General features: G+C 34.4%; 4 protein-coding genes across 4 annotated transcripts; 2 read left to right on the top strand and 2 right to left on the bottom strand.

The window, feature by feature from the left end:
* Positions 1-13,142: 13,142 nt before the first annotated feature.
* Positions 13,143-15,769, bottom strand: LOC113497540. The gene has a single exon (XM_026877127.1). The coding sequence runs from the start codon at positions 14,963-14,965 to the stop codon at positions 13,838-13,840; it is 1,128 nt and encodes a 375-aa protein (XP_026732928.1). The 5' UTR covers positions 14,966-15,769; the 3' UTR covers positions 13,143-13,837.
* Positions 15,770-16,030: 261 nt separating this feature from the next.
* Positions 16,031-17,301, bottom strand: LOC113497661. Its single transcript, XM_026877329.1, has one exon. The coding sequence runs from the start codon at positions 17,116-17,118 to the stop codon at positions 16,204-16,206; it is 915 nt and encodes a 304-aa protein (XP_026733130.1). The 5' UTR covers positions 17,119-17,301; the 3' UTR covers positions 16,031-16,203.
* A 3,209-nt stretch (positions 17,302-20,510) lies between these two features.
* LOC113497387 (arrestin domain-containing protein 1-like) lies at positions 20,511-21,563 on the top strand. Its single transcript, XM_026876930.1, has one exon. It carries the CDS (start codon positions 20,511-20,513, stop codon positions 21,561-21,563), a length of 1,053 nt encoding a protein of 350 aa, XP_026732731.1.
* Positions 21,564-23,698: 2,135 nt separating this feature from the next.
* LOC113497361 (arrestin domain-containing protein 4-like) lies at positions 23,699-25,105 on the top strand. Its single transcript, XM_026876896.1, has one exon. It carries the CDS (start codon positions 23,769-23,771, stop codon positions 24,840-24,842), a length of 1,074 nt encoding a protein of 357 aa, XP_026732697.1. The 5' UTR covers positions 23,699-23,768; the 3' UTR covers positions 24,843-25,105.
* Positions 25,106-25,582: the final 477 nt, after the last annotated feature.

Raw genomic sequence — 25,582 nt, 5'->3', positions numbered from 1 at the left:
GTTATTTTATTGTCATTCCTTAAAACACCACTTGCAAGAAGAGACAAGTTTTGCAAAATTTACAAACCTTATCTTCCTTTAATCAGAAGGCTTTGATGTGAAGAGCAATCGCCACAATTTCCTGTCCTTTGAATTTAGTCGCCTTCCTGATGCGACGCGATAACTTTTTAAAACAATTTTGTTGGGGAAAGGAGAGCCTGGCGTTTTTGTAATGCAGAATAAATGTTATATTTTAATTTTCGTTGAGAAATGTTTGTCACATGACAAATTAAAAGTCTACTGTTTTTTTTTTAAATGTAATAAAGGTGACATACTATTGTTAGTCAGTAATAGCAATCATGCTTTAACATTTCCACCATCTGGGTGAGATTCGACATACATTTTACTTTCAATTCTAATAGGCTCAAATAGTTATTGCTTAGGTAAAATTATACTATACTAGCCGACCCAGCAAACGTTGTTCTGCCGAATATATTTTTTTCTAGTTGTTTGTATTTTTTCATACCACATTACATAAAATAAAAACAAAAGATTTCATCCAAAAATATTTTTTTTTATGAGCAACCCTTATCACTTAGGGGTATGAAAAATAGATGTTGTTCTATTCTCAGACCTATCCAATATGTATACAAAATTTCTTAAAAATCGGTCGAACCGTTTCGGAGGAGTACGGTAACTAACATCGTGACATGGGAATTTTATATATAGTAGGTTTATAGTATAGTAGTAGTTTATAACCTACATATATTATGTTTGATATACTTGTATCACAATTTTAATATTTCGTACTAGTTTATGATCAAAAATATATTTATTTTACTAAAGCTCACCAGTTGACGAAACCTTTTGTTGAAGATCCATTTTACCTTGATAATATGTACTTTAAAATCTAACTTCATTTTCCTTTTTATCATCATTGGTTCAAAGTTCTATAACCATCTTAGAGCAATAATTTAAATTTAAAAACGCAGTTCAAAACAATTAACACTCATCATCATCATCATCATCATCAGCCTATCGCAGTCCACTGCTGGACATAGGCCTCTCCAAGTGCACGCCACTGAGATCGATTTTCGGCTTCTCGCATCCAGCTCCTGCCAGCCTTCTAACACTCACCGTCATTAAAATATTAAATCTTTTTGATTTTAATCTGGAATTTTAATTATTCGAAGTGAGAATGCAAAAGGGAATTTCTTAATTATATCTGAGCAATGCCTGATATTAACTGTGACATCACACGGCATTTTAATGATAGAGCCTTTGATAGAGACACGCAACATAGGTGAAGAGGGAAGTGCCTTAACAGTGCTGTAGAAGAAAGGCTCTAGAGCCAAGTCTTAAAGTCATGTAAAATTGCAGTAGCGGAAGAGGGACAGCGCTCTACAGCGTTTGGTGAGCTGTCCTGCTTCCACAACTTTCTGACTTTAAGGGTATCCAGGTTCAGTCTCGTCATGCAAATATATTATAACGAAATATTATAAACAAATAATGCGGTAGAAGAAAAAAAAACTATAATTGAATTCCTTAATCACTGCGATCATATACTTTGCTTTATGATCACAGCATGCAAAATGAAGATGTTTCAAACAAATGTAACAACTATTTCAGCATTTCTTTGGGCTAGTTTAGTATCTGGCCTTAGCCAGTGAAAAGAAAACTAATTTACATGCCAAGGTTGATAAACATCTCTTAATAATGAGACAGCAAAGCCACTTCCTTCCTCTTATCTGTATTCCTTCGACGGCACCATCTCAGCTACGGCTGATAAATGATTAAGATTTATAGAAGAGGTTTCAGCACTAAATTGATTAATGGCCGGTGTAATATTAATAACGACTGGACTAAATGTGGTTTGAAGATATATTAGCCTTTGTGACGTTTTACTGAATAACTGATGTCTAAACCTTACGGATTTGGAAGTTATATATTCCGATTGATTTATACATAAATAGTTTCTCCTTGTTCCTCCGTCATGAAAAAATTGATGAACGGATTTAGACTTGATACACAGATAGTTTATATCCTGGATTAACACATAGGATAGGATTTTTATATCGATTTTATGTCCTCGTGGGTTAATTTTCGATTTTTAGCGGGCTGGAATGCGGGCTAAAATACTACTGAACCCCTGCCTCACATTTTTACAGTTTTTAGGGTTCCTTGCCCAAAAGATAAAAACGGAACCCTATTGTTAAGGCTTCGCTTTCTATCAGTCTGGTCTTCTGTCCGTCTATCTGTCTGACCACATCAACAATTGCTGTTTATTGATGTACCTTGATGTATATTTTCATAATTGATGCGAAATACCGAATTGATGTCACTTACAGCTACAAAAATATTACCTGCCTTTAATTAGCATACACCCACACACACACACTCACATACAAAACACACTTACATACTTTAGCATACAGTGAATTCAAAATTTTAACTATCTTTAGTCGTTTTTGAAATAAGTACTTGTTTCATTAATAGGAAAATTTCTAAGAAACTTATTTGTGTAACAAGTTATAAATAAATTTTCATTAACGTCAAAAGCAGCTTAGTAGAATAAATAGTATTATTTGGTCTTACTTTCTAAAAATTGATGCTTACTTGTTTTTTTCGAGAAATATTTTTCACTTATACTTAAGTAGTCTTTTTGTAAGAAAGTATTAGGCTGAGAAGTCTATTATGAGTTTTTCATATGCTTTTTTTGACAACGCTTGGATTTTTGAACTAATGTATACTGCGTTAGTTTAGGTTCCTAATAGAGGTAAACAATCTTAGTGTGTGTTGCTGTAGGTACAGACACTTATTCAATAAATAAGCGACTGCTCTACAGACTATATCAAATACTAGTTGTTGCCCCCGACTTCGTCCGAGTGATTAGAAGATAAAAGTTAGGAATTTTTGGATGGAAGCCCTCGAAAATGAATATTTTTCCCCGTTTTTTGACACATTTTCCATTGTATCGTTGCGTCCTATTAGTTGCAGCGTGGTGTCATATACCCTAAAACCTTCCTCGATGAATGGTCTATTGAACACAAAAAGAACCAGTTATATTTTTCAATTTGAACCAGTAGTTCCTGAGATCAGCGCGTTCAAACAAACAAACTATTCAGCTTTATATAATAAGTATAGATACCACGGAAATGACTATTTCCGTTCGTACAAACAAGGTGCATGTTGGACCTCGACGCAGATAAAGCATCAATGTGACTTTTTTCGAAGTCATATGTACATTCTTACTTAATCTAAGACACCACTAATAAACGGTGAAGGAAAAAAACGTGAGGTAATCTGGATTCCAAATATTGAAATCTGAAACTCTAACCCACAGCAAGCTAGCGTAGTGATCAATGCTCAAAACCTCACCTTTACTTAGGTTATTATTTGTTTTATGACTGCTACTGTCTAATAAGCAAAAACTAAACTAAATTTAACTACAGGTGTTCCCATTAAAAGTTTAAATCAATACAACGTTGAGAAAATAAACTTTTTAGGATCGACAACTTCGTTATCTTTTTGTCGACATCGCTTAAAGAAAGCGTTATCCAATTATCTTTGAAAGCCATAAAAGTATTGCAAAGCTTAAACTTTATTACTAGTCGGCTAGCTTAAGAGATTATCTACTGCGCAGACCGAAAATAATAGCCTTAGTAATTAAAAGGTACTCGGCGAGTAAAGTGTGAATGTGGTCTGCGGCGTATTCTGTTTGTATTTTATAATGTCACCTGTGTCTTTGTATGTGTTTTGTGAAGGCGAGATGACGATACATGTGTATTGCGCTGTCTTGTTTCGACAATAGCAATGGTTAAAGGGACATTTCTGGTCTTTGTACGCTTTAAAAGTGCTGTAGAGCAAAACGTAGCGCTTCTTGATCCTTGGTTTGCTCTCGCCTCTGCAAGCGTAGGTGTTAGTTATCGCAACGAAAAGTACCCTTTCTATTTTTGAGTATTTATTTCTTCACAAATCATTACTTGTAACTTTTCAGCCTTTTCAAACAGAGATACAATAAGAACTTAAAAAAAAAAAAATGTGACAAAAATTTTCATGGACTTGCTTTTCTGTTCCCTAAAGTCGGAGGTTAAACGGGGCCGCTTTTACAGAGTATCACGGAATTGAAACAACACCTGGGTTTACGTATGGACACATCTACTGTAACAAACATAACATTTCCCCGCCTATTTTGGGGTAGGGTTTCAATCTTACCAAAATAAACTTTTGTCTGCACGGATAGCCAAGTAGAGCCAAGAGAACTTTAAATCGACAGAGTGTGTCGTGAGGTGGGCTCGATACCAACGCAAGACAAGCATTTTTGTTAACTACGAATGCTTGTCCTGAATCTAGGTATATTTGTGACTTGCACGCTTGTCAGCCCCTGCTTCACAAGGATACACTTAATGAGTACGCAAATCGTAACAAAAACACATCTGTATCCCATACTCTATGTGGCTATCTGACCTTCACCAAGTCGACATGGTAACCCATTATCGCACACATTACAAACTACGTTAACACAGAACATTCAAAGTCAAAACAGTCCAAATTTCAAACACCAATTATTCCATTAGCAGTATAGCCATCAGGATAGCAATATTGCTAGTTATATGTAGGTACATCGTAATAGGTTTCTGAGAGTATACCATTACTTCCTCCAATAATACTGGCATGGTTGTGGAAGGGGGATGGCGCTCTATGCCGCGAAGCATGCTGTCTCACTTCGACCTTGCAATAGTCTAACTTTAAGATACGGTACGGCCGCATTCTGTTTCATTGAAGGCATGTAAATGGCAACTACCGGTATTAATGTTGTCGTAAATCTGTTTGACTATCAGAATATTGTAATTTGTCAGCTAATAATTTGTGTCGGAAATTTGGGCGTGAAATCTTAAGACTGGTCAGCGATTTCGGATTTACTATTCTGTTATTAGTTTATTTCGTCTATTTGATTTATGTTTTAAAGGAATTTGTTGGTATTAAATACGGATTTAGTATGTTTTCATTACATCCTAATCTATTTTCAAGTAAATGTATCCTGTAGTAAGATAAAATTATGGAACGGTTTTAAAAGTTTAGGGTAACGTGCCAAATGAAAAAAAAACAGGAATCCTAAATTTCTACTTCTCCGCTCTCAGTCCGTGCGTCCGTCAGTTACTAGGTTGTATCTAAAAAACCGCGTAGCCCCTCTAACGAGTAATAAGAGGCTGTAATGGCTGGTGGTGACACCGCCGCACTGCCGAGACAAAAGTCTCGAATTCAATTATGTTGTGTGCATTTTATAAATACAACAAACAGCTTTCGTGTTCTGGGGGTCAAAAGTCAAACACAACTCTACTCAGGTTGAGTCTGAAACTAGTCGTACAATCCCCATAACTACGCGTGGGTAAATAATGAATCCACCTTTAACCAAATCTAGGTTTCAAACAAATCTCGTCCGTAATTTTGAGCTACAAATTCCATTGTTAATTATCTAAATTGTACTAACCCTTATTACTTAGGGCTAGTATGATATGCGTCTTGTACATACTAACTGTTACCTGTCAGTCGCAGTCTGGCCATTGTGAATTATAACTCGTTAATAATGTTATTACATTCCTTATAACTTAGAAGCAGATGTAAACTTAAAATTTAGTTATACTAGCGAAAACCTGAAACTTCATACACCTACGTGAACTTTCAGATGACCTTTTTCCTCTTTTTAATCCCAAGAGGGGTTGATTTAAAAAAAAAATCTTGACAATAAAATCTATACTTAAAATATAGAATCTGTACTGAATAAACATACGTCTATATTCTGAAGTTCCGAGATTCGTCTGTGAGAAGAAGAGCAATTTTCTTAAAGACTTCCTACAGGCTGATGAATTAGTTTTGATGTTAAATGAACTGATGATTCATGAGATTTGAATGTACATGATTGCTTTATGTGTAAGTCAAAATTCAAAAGAAAAGAGCTATTTCTGTTTGTCTGTCTACTCTACACTTTCAAAGCTTAAACTCCATCCTTTTTCAGAATAGAATCTAAGAGGTATTTTTTAAAAGTTTAACAGTACATCTCTAAAAGACGGAGATGGTGTTAAAGTGGCATTTACTTATATTGGGAAAATTAAATCAAAATACTTATTCGAACATACATGCTACCATTCCAAACACTCTATTATCCATTAAAATACGTCCTCCTATCGTATGAAGCCACAGTCCACTCATAAAGTAATTAATTCTAGGTGACAGTACTGGAGCGCGGTAAGCGCCATCTATCGGTCGATTGAGTTAACTACATTACTACTGAACAGTGAATACTGCATCTAGTAATTATATAGACGATATTTGACTATTAGATTTGTTGGGAGTGCGCGCGCAGTTTGTGACGTCATTGGTTTGTTGCATGCAAGTTTACAAGTTTGAAACTGTACGTGGAACTTCTGTGGCTGAGTTAGGTATAGGATTGATTTGTAAAAATGTCAGTGTTTTCTATTTTCTTAATATACTTTATTTTAAGTTGCCATAATATATTACGAGGATTAGAATTTAAGGTCCGTTCATCGTGGGACGCATTTTTGTGTTGCCATTCAAAGTATGTAAACATACCTAATAATCGCTTCTTTTATACATCATCATAAATACATTCCATTTTTTTCAGACTATTCTCGACTCTGAAACAAAAATGGAATTATCATGCAAAACTATCACAGGCTGATAAACTGGAAGAAGCAAATATTTGAATAGGGTTTTGCTTTAAGGTAAAATATAGCTTTTTATTAAATAAACCAAATTAAATTTCTTCTACAGACAGATCAGTATAGTGTTTAGGGTTTTGTGCCAAAAGGTTAAAACGGAACCATAGGCCATAGGCTCCATAACCGGAGATTCCGCTTTCTGCCCGTCCGTCTGTCATTAGGCAGCATCTCACGAACCGTAATATGTAGATACACAGATAGTTGCTACTTTAAAAGAAAAGATAGTACTAAAAGTAAAGATAAAGGTTAAGGAGCGATTGTTTCGGTCATAAATTTGTTTTTGGTTGACAAATTTGAGTTCAACCGATATGTTTTTCTTTTCTGCCTCTTTTCGCAGTTAACCGATTTCTAAATCAGAAGCACTGACGAAGTCACGCCAAATAAATCGATGAGTATACAGAACTAATTGAGGTAGCTTAGATATCAGCTGATAACTGTTATCTATTATGAATATAGGTAAACAATATTATCCGATATCCGATAAATTTTGATCATACTTGATGTGATCCAGGATTTATAGGAAACAATAGCACGCAACATGTTTTTTCTCATATAACGCCATCTAGTTTCAAACTAATCAAAGCTAAATGTATGAGTCACAAAACAAATGATTGTGCTCATCATACAAACATTTATCCTGATGAACAAGAATGTCTACATGATTATTATAAAATATTTGCTTTAATATACAGCCTGAAGAAAAAATGCTAGCTTCATATTGATAACACATTGTTTGCTATAAACCATGTAGAAGGCGCTATTTTTTTTTTTTGCTTCAAATTGATTCTTTCTAATTCATTTTTTTTTACATTTACTCATCTGAATTTAGAAATCTAATCTAGTGCGAGTGGGAGTCGTAAGGCCAAGGGTTCCGCTCAAATTGCCTATAGAAAAACAAGTCGGTTGGGTAAAAAATATTTTTTTTGCAAATTTATAACCGTGGCAACCATAGTTTAACCTCGATCATTTTTTTTTATATGTTGTGTTGTACATGATCTGTCAGAATATCAACTCTCCAACTGTCAATTTTTCATGAGAGAAGCCTCAGTAATGAGGTTACGCTACCCTTTGAGAGCCCTAAAAAACACGACAACTTACTTCAAATGGATGTACAAGTCTGAGCTCAGCTAAAACGATACCATAACAATAGAAAAACTATTTATTTACCATACAAATGTCGCCATTGACCGCCGTTAGAGGTATTATCTTGTGCTTGATAGTTGGAAGCTTCACAATACTTGGATAATCTTCAAACAGAACTTCCGCCGATGTGGGAAAGAGATAGCATATTACCCTGTACCTCATTCTCTCGCTCACACCTCGCTTCATTTCTGGTCTGAGAGCTCACAGTATGTGCCGAGTATAGCAAAGGTGCTTATCGGGGTAAAACAAGGTACAAAATCGTTTCACCGATGAGAGAGGATTATTCAAAGCAAATATGAACTGTCGTTTGTGTACCGATGATGGTTATTAGTCGATAATGTGTTTTGCATATGAAAGAACGGTATACATGAGTTACACACCTGAACTGCGGGAATGTGTTACCACCTGTCATCAAACCAAGGCTTATTTAAAGAGCTGTCAGCTCAAAGTATGACCCACCACCGGCATGAACTGATTTTCTCTTGCTGGACATTTTTTTCTTCGACTTCAACCCAAGACGAGGGTACGGACCGAGGATATGTCGGACTTCCACCGACTAAAAACACCCCGGGCCCCTTCTACTTCTTTAGCCAGAGTCACAGCTTTTCTCGTGAATACTTTTCGCGACTCTTGCTAATCTGGTAAATGCCATGGACTATACTGATGACTGAGACCTGATCTAATAAAATAAAATTCTCATACCATTGTTCGACAGGCCAGGAAGAAAATTGAAATAGTTTAGATCGATCGATGGTTTTTTTCTTATCTAAATATAGTTGTTTCAATATAAATTCTATTCCTACATTCCTTTGGGACTAACTACTATTTAGTAGAATAAGTTGCGGTAAAACCTAGTATTATAAATATTTCATGAATCAATATTGGTAGAGAGATAAAATTCCCAAACGCGAAGGGAAAGCAGTAACGAAGACGTGTCTAGGGAATTGTTAAGTACGTTATATTTGCTAAAATAAATAGACTCGGTTTCAAAAGACTTTTTTTAAAGTTACATACTTGATCCCTTGGAAGTTTTATAACTTAGTTTTTTACAAGCAGGGATTAAGTCGTTAGGAAATTTAATAGGAAGAAAGATGTAATTATCAAAGAATATTTTTGCCTCTTTATGCTGGCATAACAATTTTATTATAATAAAAATTCCCACTGTCATATTCTGATGTCGTGAACGCACTATTGATTACGGTTCTTGCTGGGACGATTGGATTTTAAACTGTTTATGGTAGCATCTTATAGAATTACTCACCCATTTATTTAAGTAGTGCTACTTCAAATTAATCTTTAATTTCTGTGTTAATAAGGTTGATAAAATACCTACTGTCTGTATCTGTATTCTGTACAATCCATTTGCGGCGGATCTTGTTTGGCTCATTTTTGTATAATTTTTTTTAAAGTAGCATGCTTACTATCCTGACCTCATTTTTAACCTCTGGTTTTGATGCCATTTAAAATGACATTTACAGTGTTTTAATCTTGTCAATAAGACCTACAAGTTATGTATGATCACAAAACCGTTACGCAACCTAATCTTAGTTATATTCCTAAATTCTCCAACGTATCAGGCTATAAATAGACTTCCTTACACAAGCCTAATGCTATACTGAGGGAACTTGCGAAGGAAATTAAATTTATGGTAAACATTTGCACTGATGTGTACACGGGATCTACTACCATATCTTAAAGTAATATTATTGCAGATGTGGGACAGAGACGCCACTCTACACAGTATTATGATGCTATCTTCGTTTCACACTATAAAAAGCCATAATAACAACTCCATACTTTTAGATGTCGTGGTAGGCGTTCAGAATGCCTATCACTACGAAGCCACTTGCAAGCTTATTGCGATTGTGATTGCAAGTGCAGGATAGCGCTCAACATCTTGTAGTGCGCTATCCCACTTCTACAACTGTAGGAGTCTTTTCTACTATTTTTTGTTTTATTTAAAGAGGTAGTAGTAGTAGGAATAATATAAATCAGGCCCTAGAGAGAGCTAATAAAAAAATATTTTAATTTTATTAACCTACCATATTCAGATCAATATTTCAGGTATATGTACAAAAAATATGTAGGTAAAAAGGAATCATTTTAACACGTTTGTTTGACGCTTGTGTGACAATCGCTAAATAAAAGGGCTCTGAAAATAGCATTTACATTTTTTTACCAAAAAAAATTCAGATAAAAACCTCCTTCTATCGGTTGAAACATTTCTCTTTTTGCAGTCCCTTTACTTTTTCTTTTATATCGAATTGAACGTACGTTTCCAATTATTTCCCTAAAAAAAATTGAGTACATTTCCCCCACTCGGCCGCTTATAAGCAATCCATAAGATAATGGCTTCGGAAAGTCTTTGAGCATACAAAATATTCGTTTAACAATAAACAATTTGCTGTCTTTGAAGCAAAAAGTGGAGTAAAACCGGAGATGTGTTAATAAAAAAAGGTCTTCTTTCTTTCACGACTTTTTAAATTTGTGCTCGCGAACTCGGGTTTAACAAGCGGTGGCCGTTTTTAAACAAAACCGAATCGTGCATTAAGGAATTTACACCTTGTGTAACGGTGTTTTACAAACATTCAAGTCACATGCACAAAGACACTCAAACTAGTATATTATTTGTGTCCAACGCGGGTATTGAACCCGCGACACGTCACGTTCAGTCAATATGGCATGGAAACCTATACCCGCCTTTTAGAACTTAAATCTAAAATGGCATGGGGCATCTACCAGGGGCCGCTACCGGTACTTAATAGAAAATCAGACAGACTTCCTAAGGTAGCTAAAAAAACTATTGTATTTTTTAAAATAAAACCCATTGGGGCTATTGGTATAATTAAGATAAGGGGTCACGTTATTTCCCCGCTTACTAACAGCTAACGGGGTAAAGACACGGGCAATTCCCAGTAAATTATACGCGTGGATAAGATAATATTAACACGTTGAGAACTTACATCGTGACCTTTTGGATTAACCCGTGTTATTGACTATGATTCAATTAATATATTTACTACATTGTAATTAAAATAAAACACCGTAGATCATAGATATATAGCACATTCTCCAAGGAAATATCTTTTCAAAAATCATGACTGAAGTCGTTATTTTTTAGAATACCTTGCTCGGAAAAACGGATCCCTATTTACAAGGCGCCGCTTTTTATGTGTCTATCTGTTACCAAGCTGCATCTGACAAACCGTGATAGCTAGACAATTAAGATTTTCATTTTTGTATTTATGTGAAAGCAAATAATCAAAACGAACACCGATGTTAAGCAATTCGTTCAAGCACAAATTTGGTGGTTGACAAATCTTTGAAACAAATTATTTTTTCTTTTAACAATCATTCACCGTGAACCCTGAAATACCTGAATAAAATTTTATAAACATTAAAGACACCTAAAAACCCTGGAACAGTCATTCGTGGATCACACAGATACTTTTTTTCGTTGTTGCCGCCTGGGACGTCTGCGTCGCGGTGGGATATCGCTCGACGAGTCCCTCACGCTTTCCGCAGCTTCCTTGGTCGCCATGGTATTTTCGCAGTAGTCTGCTACTGCCTGCCAGGCGCACTCACTCCGTACCATGGCCGAGATCACATCTGTGAGTGACAGAGCCGGTTCGCCGATGTTTGCGACTAGGTCGCGCCTATTGTTTGCCCACGCCGGGCAGACCAGCAAAGTGTGTTTTGCATCGTCTTCTGGGGCTCCACAGTGGTGGCACTCTCCTGTTGGCCCACGTCCGATCACACACACAGATACTTACCCTGCCCAGGAATCGAACCCGCAACACGTCACATACCACTCGGCTTCCCGTTCAGTCAAATAATGATCGGGTTAACCCAAGCACGTTCGCACTAAGTGGCTCTAATTTGTGAGGCCGTCTTCACCGGAACATACTCATCCGGCTGCGAGCTGTTTATGTTTGGTTTGCATACACATCAATACAGGTTTAAAGATGGTAGGAAACCTCTTAAACTATTATTATAAAACTGAAGAGTCGGTTTGTTTCTTTGAATTAATAAAAGGTAGTCATTAAGGATAGAGTTAATAGAAAAAAATGTTTCAATAGTTCCATTTAATAAGGTAGAAAAATACGGATTCTCGAAGGGGCAGGTAGCGGGTCATGTACCTTATTTTTAACATTTAGGCAAATTCGCTCAGATACTCAGGACAAGCATTCGTTGACCGCACCCAAGTTTACGCTGGGATCGAACCCCATATATATTACACACAGTGGATATAGCATGGTGATCTCAACACGTAAGTACAGTCAATTCCTTGATAGAGGTCCAAAGATGGTTTATGATAAGTAAGTAAGGATAAAATATTATATCAAATTAAGGAATAACAATTAATTTGTTATTAAATTACTAATATAGAAGTTTTCAACACAACATGCTTTACACGTATTTCCTCCACTAAATGGCATTGTTAACATCGCTTTAATAAATTAATTGGTTCATATAATGATTACAAAATATTTAAATTATTCCTTTTATTTTCCTTAACAACAAACTGTACACTATTTTATTATAATAACAATCGAGGGCTCATAATTATTTATTTAATAACGGTTTATTTACGCGTATTTATCAGGATACCACGACTATTTTCGAACCCAACCGGAGTATTTTACAATCAGTTTAACTGGTTGGAATTTTAGGAGTGCCGTTGACGTAATAATAATATCATGGGACAACTCACACACGGTTATCTGATCCCAAGCTAAGCAGAGCTTGTGTTATGGTAACCAGACAACTGATAAACTTACTTATATATCTCTAAATACATACATATTATAGATAAATTACACCCAGACACCAGAACAAATGATCATGCTCATAACACAACATTTGTCCTGGGCAGGAATCGAACCCACGACCGGTATAGCAGTCAGGGTCACCAACCACTAGACCAACAGGCCTGGTTAGTATCTATCGTACAAAATAATAATAAAAAAAAAAAAGAACAAAAGAAACTTATTTAAACAAACAAAAAAAAATAGATTTAAAATACCTAAAAACCCGTTTTTCTAGTTGTAAATTGCATTGCCATCGGGTTTTAAGCTACCCTGAAAATTTCAGCATGCTAGCTGATCGGAGAGTGCCTCAAAATTAAGTTGCAAAATGCAACCTTAACGACAAACGAACAAACAAGAAAACTGAGTGTATAAAAACGTGGGAAAACAACACGTATTATAGTAATGATCAAAGTCCTTTGTTACATTATATTGTATAATTCCGAACACGTAACATAAATGACAACTCGTGTAGTCTTTAATGAGTTTATTTTATGCAGACGTATTATCAGGTTAATAGTCTAACATCGCACTCAAGTAAACCAGTTCCATACCTATTGCATCAAGGATACCAACATCAATGCGATATTATGCAAGAACGAAGGACAAAATGGTGTTGTGATATATTAAATTCACATTTGTTTTTTTTTTAACGAAAAAAACCGACTCCCACTTTAAGTAATTGAATTCTGGTCCAGAATCAGCACAGGCATTCATGAATCACACAAATGCTTGTCCTATATGGGGATTGATTTCGCGATATGTCGCGCACAGTGGGTTTGGCGCGGTAACCTCATCTACTCGACTATCAGTACATTAATTAAGTATCTATTATAGGTAAGAAAATTCACTTTTCATCTCTATAACTAGATTCTCATCTCTGAAACCACTAAGACAAATTTTATAAACTAGTGTTCATACTGTCCATCCAAATAAGCGTATTATGTTTCAACCATATTTCCTTTATTTATTCAAAGTTACAACCCAGTAGTGTTCCTACGCACTTGCACTTGAAGACTTATTTCCAATGAATTGCAATCTTTGAGAACAACTCTGACTCATTACTTGTCAGTGATAAGAAAACGATAGCAAACATATTGATGGATGAATCATAGACAGTGGCGTGTGTTTATGTTATTCTGACTGTTATTTCTTAATCACTCATTTCTAAATCATTCTCTCCGTATAACCTAATCCTAGTCCTCTACGTTCATAATCCGAGTTCTTCTCCAAACTTTCTTCATTCTTCCTCTCCGTAAATATCATGGAAATTGACGGCTCTTTGTTATCCAAAAAATGACATTCGAGTAAATCTTCTGTTTCTCCAATCACCACCGGTACATCTACAGTGGCGTTTCTATGAGGAAATGGGAATACAACTGTGATATGGATTCTATATTCTAGAGTAAATAGCTCAGCATGTTGTATGGAATATAGTTTAGGAAATGTTGGGACGGTACAAGTAATTTTTGAAATATCCTTCTTCTTGATACTTGGTGAATATCTAGCCGTAGATTTTACGGGGTTTTTGAACCTGTAGTATCGTCCAGAGGCTTCGTAAGTCAGATGCTCGAAGAGTTCAGTTTTAATATTCAAAGGAACACTTGAATCATTGTTCACCAAGAAAGATACTGTTAAATCTTCACCAGGAGCTACCAACGTCTTTTCAATTGTTGCTTCGATATCTACACGTTTTCGTTTCGTCACTGCGAAGACTTTTTTATCGAATTCCACTTTAAACGGTTCAGGAGAACATGGTTTTACATTGCCACATACTTTTATTTCGCTCTTAATCTTTTCGAGACTGTTGACTATGTTCCTGATCTCAAATTTGACAGAAATTTTGTAGGCAATAGTGACATATTTGTCTTTGTAACTGGAAGGTATATCTGAAGGTAAAATGAAATCAAATGGATATTCATAGTTACCGTTTTGCGGTCCTTTATTGTTCGTCTCGTCAACTAAATTCTTGGTTAAGTAGACGTAGCTCTTATTGCTCATGAGAGTGATTGGTGGTATATTTGGATTCGCATTCATTAAAGTCCAGGAGCATCTTCCTTTGCCAACTAATGAGATGTATATACTTGCGAATTCTGTTGGTTTATCGACACTGTATTTTAAAATTCCAGTTACAGACTGGCCTGCTTTGTAAACCTCTTCTACGTCTTTCTCAAATACTATTGTACCTGTCAACACCATTTTGATAACACAATTTATTGATACTATATTTTTTATAAACCAATTTAAAAATAAAGACAAGTGTTTTCTTCTTGCACTGATATCGAATACTAACATGAAATACTCATGCGTATTAGATCAGTTACAAGTATCATATCTTTCTAAACTTGTCACATCTAAATATACATAAATAGTATATCAGTGATATCAGATTATGATAAAATCTCATACATCAATATGTAGAAGTTGGCAAAATGTTAAGAGTTGTGACGTAACATCGTTAGTGTTGGGACAATTAAAATTATCGATTGTTAATATCTTTACGTAACGTCTGTCACGTTTGTGAGTTTGTTGAACTATTTTGTGTAACAATGTTGCAGGTATTTGATAAGGGAATCAGTCATGAGGAAAATCAAACTTCGAACTAACAATGATTACACAATCGTTCATTAACATAACTTGAACTGATTGTGTATTCAATCAATAAATCAATTATGTTGGGTTACACATGGAGTTTGGATGGAAAATATTTTGTTTTTTCTTTAATTTGAAATAAATATTTATTTATGATTATTCTAAATACGATGACCAATTCTAGAGTACGTGTTTGCAATCACATTCCGATGTCATATTGGATTAACATTGTTGGCAATAATAAAACTGTTATGTAATTAATGTTTACGATCCATCATGACACAGTTGCGTCATTTATTCATAAGTTTATCTCATTATTCCAACAACGTATTAGCTGCAGCTATGATTTGCAATGCCAAGTTAAGAAAAACACATTTAAATTGTTTTTTTTTTATATATTTTGCATCGTCATTGCATATCTAAGTCTTATCAATTTAAACAACATTCGTTCCTTTTCACAGTAATTTAAAGTACTAGAAACGCATTAAACCGTATTAAAAAAAATACAAGCAGATAACATTTACAAAACATATTTATATTTTTACCAAATTTTATATGCGTATTCAGTAGGTCTCAGAATCGACTAACATCTGTTTTTCATAAGTGTTAAGGGTGAAAAAAAAATATTTTATTGTTTGGACGATTTTTTTTGTTTTTGTTTATTTATAATGTGGCATTAAAAATACGTACAACTAGAAATATTTTATTAGGCAAAACAACGTTTGCTGGGTCAGCTAGTATACATATAATTAAAACATAATCTACTAGTAAAACAGCATAATACAAAACATTTTTATAACATCTTTATTGAGGCGGATTCATAATTATTTATTTGACTGACTAGCGACACAGCCGCTTTTGAGTTCATGATTAAGAACTCCAGTTGGACCCAAAACTAGTCGGGTATAACCTTCATAAAATAACAGCTAAAACTTAATAAGCTAATAACAGTCTTGCATTTTACGATACATTTTGACATCATCTCCCGTACCTATCACCACTGGGATTTCAAGAAACACATTTTTGTATGGAAAGGGAAACTTCACTGTGACTCTCACTTTATATTCTATCAGTACCTTCCTTGTATGCTGTACCGAGTACAGATCTGACGTCGTGGGGACCATACAACTAAAATACTTGACACTGCATTTGTTCACACTTGCTGTTCGACTCTTGGTCTCTTTAAAATGTTCAATATCGAAAGGTATATTAACATTCTCTACCCCTAAGCTGAAGTATCTCACCAATTCTGTCTTTATTGTGGTTACTTTAACACTAGAATTGTTATCTACTATGAGAAATAAGTTAATACTCTCACCCGATGATACAAATGTTCTATCCGCCACAACTTTAATGTTCACATTATTTGGCCCAAGTCCGAGAGAGAAGATTTCTTTTGTAAGTTCCAGTTTCAGCGGTTCTGGAGAACATGGACTTGTGGTCCCATAAACGGGAATTTCAATTTCGAACATTCTGCTTCTGATAAAAGGTTTTATCATTGTAAAGTTGACGAAAATTTTGTAAGTGATATAGCACGATGTGTGTTTGAATGTCGATGGGATGTTTTCTGGGATAACGAAGGCAAATGTTGAGGAATAGCATCCTTGGTCCTGTACGGAGTCTCGATTAAGGAGGATGTCTTTGTTTAATGATAAATACTCTTGCTTATCACAGGCATAATCTGAGTTTTGTGATACCGGCCAGCTAGCCATGCCTTCACCAATTAACGACACATTTATGGCTTCAAATGTCATTGGTCTATCTAGATGGTATTTCACTGTTCCTTCAACTGTGTCCCCAGATCTGTAAGCACCATTCTCAGGTCTATCCACTAATATTCGGCACAGCACAACCATTTTCACTATCAACGCGACAATGTTCCGTCAGCTATCACGTATTACTGGCAATGTGTTCGATGTTTCTGCTTTATAATACCTCATTATAATAACACGGTATTTCCTTGAGTGTCGAGTTGAATGTATCGCGTTAATTATTGGAATATACGCATGATAAGCTGATTGACGTTGAAGTAATTACATTTCTCTGCTCTGCATTTCAGATAATATTATCTTATCATGACTTATTACTTATTATTACATAATAACCATAATATTTACTAGTCTAACACATGTAAGATATTAGACGCTTGGGACAAACATTTGTGATAATCGACAAATATTGGTTCAAACATATCTGTTATGTTTCATGATCACCTTTTGCATAAATTAAATAAGCGATTATGGTTCTTATTGCCTATAGTTTTGTACTTACGTTATACATACTTGAAATTAGATTATATTATTGTTTTATTTAATTATTTACAAGTGATTTTTCAGCTGAATTTGGCTCTTATGGCCGTTGTCTGTTTTAAGTCATTTTTGGGCCCAAACATGTGAGTCCAGAAGAGGTGATCTTAAATTGAATGTACGAATGATACAATGTGCCAATCCCATTCTAATCAGTAATTAAACTGATTACAATGAATTCAAATAAATGACTCACAATATTTATTGCGTTGTTCTTTACAAAAATATTTATACCTACGTGTTATTGATAAGGATTTATGTTACTTCTAGTTCCAATTTATTATCGCTCTAGTATGAAAATAGTAAAAACGGAACGCTATTATTGAGGCTCGGCTGATAAAAATATTTTTTCTTGATCGTTTCTTTTCAACTGCCAAGACAAGTATTTTTAATTATTTTTACCCTTTTGTTAGTTTACGCTGTTTTTGCATACGTAAATAATAATATATAAGATGTTCTCATAGATGATTATTTTAAAAAGAGTAACGTATGAAGTTTTTTGACTGTTGTTCTCCATAGAAATGACGTTTTGGAGCAGTGTATCTAAGAGTCATTACTGTATCCTGGAAATCAGCCTACTTGAGAGAAAAACTTAATTTTTGATTTTGTCACCTTGCTGTATTCTATGTATCGTTTTAAAAGCGCCTGGAAACCAACCTACTTGAGAGATGATGAAATGGGTGTGACGTGTAAATTGCTTTTAGATAATAAAGGCTTTGCCCTTTACAAACCTGGACAAACAGTGATTGGTACTGTAAATTATCTTAAAGATAAACCAATGGAACCAGTGAGTGCTACAGTATCACTGATCGGAACCGGAATGTGCGTTTGGGAGAGTTCTTCGGCAGACAGTACCACATTTTACCGAGGAAGTGAAGAATATGTAGCTTATAATACTTTGATTTATTACAAACAAAGAATCACGAAATATTAACAGTTCAACCAGGATCGTACGAATTTCAATTTCATTTTTTACTCCCCGAAGACATACCATCGTCTCAATGGATCCACACAGTGAAATAAAGTCAAATTCACAGAATCAGGTTTCGTCAAATCCTCCAAAGAGTTTAGTGCAACAATTCAAGTGTACAATGACGTCAAACCTTGTCTTCCAGGATCCCTAATAAGAGGATTCAAAAAAGAATTCCTATTCTCGTCTAAAAAGAAATTCGTATACATAAAAAGTTTCATTGAAAAGACATTCGTTAATGCAGGCCAGGAAACTATATTGACGGTATCTATAAATAAAGAAACAGATATACCAATTAATGACGTAGTAATGACGTACACGTCTAAATGTAAAAGCACTCATCAACATCCATACCCGATCAATGGATCAGATAGAGAGTACCCAGGAATAAGTGCGAAAGGAGAAACAACATTTAGGTACATAATACCAGCGTTCCCTAACTTATTATCCATACTAATCTCTAAAATTATTGCTAAGGAATACAAAGCCAAGGTGACAGTCAAATTTCCCAATCCACATAAAAATGTATCCTTAGAGTTACCGGTAGTTATACATATGGTGAATACACCTACCTCAGAAGAATCATTAAGGGTTGATCTACCGTCATATAAAGTTATGGATGATGAAAATTAAAGTGGTACCAAAAGTGAAGTTGAAGCCAAACATTCAGGAAGTGAAAACGATAAGACTGATGATTTCAAACCTCATTTAAGTAACAATTTTTAGTAAACGACTAATATACGAGCAAAAGTCAAAAATGGTGCCAAAGAAAAAAATCTAATGTCGCATTCAGTCTGTAGTTTATCTGTAGTTCCCTCTAGCACTGATAATTATTTCCAGCTTTTAATGCTTACCCTCAGGTAGCCAGTCTGTCACCGGAGGCAGCAGGAGGTAAAGAAGATTTGCTTTAAATGCCAGATTTTTTTTTACTCAAACTGATAACATGAATGTGGTACAATTAACTTATCCTTCAAATTACGCTACATGGAAATGGATTATTATAACTAGTGTCATAATTTTATGAAAATCCAATATTTTATGTTCTTGAAACTTAAAGCTGTACTAAAATACTATCCATAATAACATTTTGATGCTTAAGTCACCTCTACAGTTTTATTATCCTCTTTTATAATTGTAGTTAATTGTAGTTATATCAATACAGACAAACTGTTAGATGTATTGATATAACAGTTTATATTAATTGCCCTTTCTCTAAAATACTAGCAATACTAATCCTATAATTTTAGTTTATGTCATGGTACTTCCCTTAACTGTGACATTTTCATTGGCAATACAAAGCATGAAGAAATAAAAGTAGTTCAGACAATTTTGTTATTTGCATAAGAAATCAGAATGTTAATTGCCTGCTTTTGTTACATAAAGTCATGTTTTAGTGATAATGATTTATTTATAAGTAATGATTAGATTAATTCATTTCAACCAGGTAAATCAGTTATACCCAAACATAGATAAATAAATCGCTATTTCAACTAGCCAGATGAGATTATTAAACACGTGAAGGTAGAACCAGCACCGTGAACATTTAATAAGAACCTTAGTGTACTTAACAATTGTCATCATGCTAATCTGAAAATCAACTACTTGATAGGCAGCTAATAAATGCCGCATGAATAGAATGGCTCATTGCATTGCACAACAATATTTAAAGTGAATCCTATTATTTTAAAATTGGTACACGAACGTGATTCACTTATTTACGGAATCAATAGTACGATAAAGAAGACAATTTTGCAGATTCTTTAGTGATTGATAATATTAATGATCCACAAAAAATTAAGCATCTTTTTGCTAAGATTCACAATAGTTTGAATATTACACAACTCCCAAAAGAAGTCATCAGGGAACTAATATCAATATAGATAAGATATTGATATGAAACGCTTCTTTTAGATAATCAGCTTTAGTGCTGTATCGTCATCCACGCAAGAACGACGCATATTTTAATCACGAAATGGGAGTGAAGTGTCAATTGTTATTAAACAACGAAGGGTGCTCTCTATACAAGACTGGAGGCGAAGTCACAGGGACAGTGAACTACCTTGTCGACAAACCAACAGAGTTCTGCGGTGCTACAGTATCCCTGATAGGTACTGGATATTGCAGATGGCAAGAAGGAAGCTCTAAAAATAGAAGAACATATGTCGGTACCGAAACGTACGTTGAGCAACACATAGATATATTACAATTGAAAGATCATGAAATAACACAAATTGAACCAGGATCGTATCAATGCCCATTTCAATTTTTACTTCCTGAAGACGCACCTTCGACTCATAGCGACGAGACTGGAAGTATAACATACAAAATCAAAGTTGTCTTCAAGAAACCAGGTTTCATTAAATCATCGGCGAAATTCAGCACAACAATTCAAGTTTACAGTAATCCCCAACCAACTTTACCGGAACCTCTAATAGCAGGTTTCAGAAAGGAATTTCTGTTTTCATCTAAAAACAAATTTGTAAACATAAAAGGTGAAGTAGAAAAGACGTTTATAAATGCAGGAGAAGACATTATGCTTACAGTAACTATACAAAAGGAAACAGGCATACCAATCACTGGAATAAGAACTGAATTAGTAAACCTTATGACATATACGGCGGAATGTAACGCACAACATATAAATCCCACTATTGTAAATGGAACAACCAGAGAGTACTCGGGAATTACAGAAAAGAGTGAGACTACATTCAGATATATAATCCCATCATTCCCGCATTTGTTTTCAATACAAAACTCTAAAGTGATTGCTAAAGAATATAAAGCGAGGGTGACGGTTAGGTTTCCCTTTCCTCATATAAATGCGTCGTTAGATCTACCTGTGATATTGAATATGTTGGATTGTGAAATAAAAACAGGGGAACCTTCAACAGATCAATTATCAACACATGATCTGCCGCCATCATATTGGCAGGTTATGAATGAAGATATTAATAAAAGTGACGATGAAGAGTACGACGGGGAAAAGAAAAACGATTATTATGAACCTCAGTCAAGTAAATCTTAGCAAGGATCAGTTGCAACTGTTAATAACTTATGGACGAAAAAAACTTAGTACTATTTTTGGTAGTGTGGTGATAAACTTTGCAAGTCATGATCGTATTGAACACTAGCGTAACCTTGACACTGAAGCCGCTTCTGCTATATGTATTTGAAATTTTGTTTTGATTAACTGAATTTTTGTAACATATTTACGATCTGCGTCTATTTGATTGGAGTGTTAGGCCACGTGACATCAACAAATAAAGACTTTTAATTTAACTTTTGTTTTGATACATTAATTGGATCATTGTTTCTATGTAACCTTTAACCTTCCTAGGATTATTCACATTGAATCCATTACCAATACATGTCAAGCTTATTGTAGGCAAAATTTCAAATTCGTTATTTTTATTTAAATAGCCAAGCAGTAGTACTGTGAAGTATTAGTAATGATAAAGAAAACTTATTGATGATAAGCAATCTTAATTAATACAAGCGATAAAATAATTAAAATGTCAATTTCAGTCCCTACTTAAATCTCTACAAAAGATATGGCATAGCATTCAAACATAGATTCATAAAGTGCAACTAGTCAATGCCATTTAGGTACACTGATTTTTCTAACACCTTTGACAAAGTCAGCCATAAGTAGGGTGTATAGAAACTCTATTTGTACTCCATCAACGGTCCTATAATAGCCTTACACATAGGTTACAATTATATTTAGTATCAAATAATATAATTTTATCAAATCAGGAGTCCCTCAAGGCTCGGATTTTGGCACCTTCTTAAATAGAACTGTCCAAGTTTTACTAGTTATCGCACCAATAAAACTGCAGGCTAATAATTCTCGTTGTATATTTTTCAATAATCCTCAAAATTACTATATAAATGTACGTAGGTATACATTAGCCTCAGTCTTATACTTTCTTAGTCAAGTTAGTTGATGGAAAAATTCAATAGAAAGTGATTCCACATCCTAGAAATGTTATTACCCCGGAAAAGTGCACTTATAATACTAGAGCGGTACCCCACTAGAAATACGTGAAGTTTGTGATCTAGGGGTAATTATAAGAAATTAAAATTCACTGCTCATATTTCTAAAGTTTTTTTACAAAGAACAAAGAAGAGTTTTCCACGAAGAAAAGTTAGAGAAATGTTGCGCATACCGATGGCAAATCCTCATCTTAATTTGATTTTTTTTATATATATAAATTGAATACAACAAAACTGACACTATAAAATAATAGATTATTTCCTAACATTTGAAATTGTCAATGGCTTACACAAACTAAGTCGAGTTAAGAAAGAAAATTTTAAACTTCCGACAAAGAAACCCGCGTTTAAATTGGTTCACTCATTTTCGAGCTACAGTGCCACAAGCAAACAGACATACACATACACATATAGAGGTCAAAACTAAGTCATCCCTTTTTACGTCAGCGTTTAAAAACTTTACTGAATTTATGAATACCTTTTTTTTTGTTTCAAGTTCAGTTTTAATGATAAGCTATGTTACCGAAGCAGAGATTAGATATGTTCATTTCAACCATGCTCATATCATACTTGGACCACTCATAGATAAATAAATTGCGCACATTAACCAGGTAGATATATTTTCCATTGATAAATTCATACTAGGCACCGTTCCATTAGTTTCGCCAAACAGTCAGTAATGCTTACCTGATCTATTACCTAAGTATAACACAAATAATTTATATTAGCTGTTGCCCACTTGTGGCCCGAACACTATAAACCGTCGAAAATGATCTGACAGGAATATAAAATCGGGATGAAACCTATCCTATGTGACAAAGACTCATGACAGCGATAAGTGACTCATACCGTATTGCACAATACTATATAAAGTAAATCCTGTAATTTATAAGTTGAGACACAAATACGTGACTCACTGGCATTGTTGCTAGATAAGCAATCAATGGAACGATAGAGTTTCTGTATTTTATTCATAAAGTACATTAATTTAACATTAAAATACAGTTGCTATACATAAGAATACTTTTGGTCAATCAATAAATTGATTTCAAGAATCCTTTGCTTAAAGAATCGCGGTTTGGACATTACACAACCTCCAACACAAACCATCAGACTGCTGATATCAATCTAGATAAGATATCGATATTAATAAGCATCCTTTAAATAAACAGCGTCAGTGCAATGTCGTCATCCACGCAAGAAGGTCGCTTATTTAATTTATTGTAACCACGAAATGGGAGTTAAGTGTCAATTGTTATTAAACAACGAGGGATTTTCTCTATACAAGGCTGGGGGAATAGTGGCTGGGACTGTGAATTACCTTGTCGACAAACCGATAGAGTTCTGGTGTGCTACAGTATCACTGATCGGTACCGGATATTGCAGATGGGAAGAAGGTAGCGGTAAAACAACTACTATATACATCGGGAAAGAAAATTATGTAGAGCAACACATTGACATATTACAATTAAAAAATCATGAAATAGTAAAAATTCAACCAGGATCGTACCAATTTCCATTTCAATTTTTACTTCCCGAGGATTTACCGTCATCGCATGTAGATGAGACTGGTAATATAACCTACAAAATTAAAGTTATATTCAAGAAAGCAGGTTTTATTAAATCATCCGAGAAATTCAGTACAACAATCCAAGTCTACAATGATGCCAAACCATGTTTACCGGAACCTCTAACGGCGGGATTGAAAAAGGAATTTCTGTTTTCGTCTAAAAACAAATTCGTCTTTATAAAAGGAGAAATCGATAGAACATTTGTAAATGCGGGAGAAAACCTTATGCTTACAGTGACAGTAAATAAGAAAACAAATATCCCAATCACTGGAATAAGAACTGAGTTAGTAAACCTTATGACGTATACATCTAATTGTAAGCAAACGACTAAAGAACACATTACTGTAAATGGAACGGTTAGAGAATATCCTGGAATTACTGATAAGAGCGAGACTACATTCAGATATATAATCCCATCGTTCCCAAATTTATTTTCGATACAAAAGTCTAACGTGATTGCTAAAGAGTACAAAGCAAGGGTGACGGTTGCATTTCCTTTCCCTCATATAAATGCCTCATTAGATCTGCCATTAGTTTTAAATATGGTGAATCTGGAAGTTAAGAAAAATGAAATCGGAGAAGGAAAATCAACGTTAACCCAATCGTCATCAGCGGATCAGCCACCATCATATTGGCAAGTCATGAATGAAGAAAATAATAAAAGTGACGATGAAGTTGAAGAATACGTTGGAGAAAAGAAACAGAATTATTTTGAAGCTCATTCAAGTAAATCTTAAAGTTAAAATTACTTTTATTAGTGTAAGAATTAGTGCAAGTGATGTAAATTTGATCAAACATACAATCATGTCAAATGTAATATAACGAACTTACTGCAGTTTTAAGAAAAACAGTGATATGGTTATTATTTAAGATTTTTATTTACACGTGGCTCTACTCCTTAGAATAAGTATTACAATAATAGCGAATCGATTGTATTTGTCGGCGAAAACTTTTTGAATGAAATTTCAGGAGAAAATAAAAACTTTAAAAATATTGCTTTGTTTTTTTTTTCTCTTATATTTACGTACTATTTTCATCTTTGGCCTTAAACATAATATCCATCCATTTTTTAAACGTCGACGACGTTGAAATGATAGAAGGTGAAAAAAAAATTGTTCAAAATTAAATCAACAAATATATTTATCTTACTTTATTATTCAGACACAACAATAATGTGAACTTTCGAGATAATAAAGAATTATCAATGATTACTAATCACTGATAAATTTTCGATAAATCGTCGATACAATACATAAAATAAAAGTTATTCATTAATATCAGTCTGTACTGGCTGATCCCATCAAACAGCAGAAAACTAAAATTCCAAAAACCAAAATGGGAGTGACGTGTCAATTGTTATTAACAAAAGCAAATGAAAGTGTTTCTTACTATAAAGCCGGACAAGCAGTAACAGGTACTGTTAAATATGTGTTTGATAAACCTACTGAGTTCACGAGTGCCACGCTCACTAATTGGT

This window comes from Trichoplusia ni, chromosome 9 (genome assembly GCF_003590095.1).
Source record: "Trichoplusia ni isolate ovarian cell line Hi5 chromosome 9, tn1, whole genome shotgun sequence".
Classification (NCBI taxonomy): domain Eukaryota; kingdom Metazoa; phylum Arthropoda; class Insecta; order Lepidoptera; family Noctuidae; genus Trichoplusia; species Trichoplusia ni.
The sequence above is the reverse complement of the archived record's forward strand: the minus strand, read 5'-3'. Positions and strand labels throughout refer to the sequence as shown.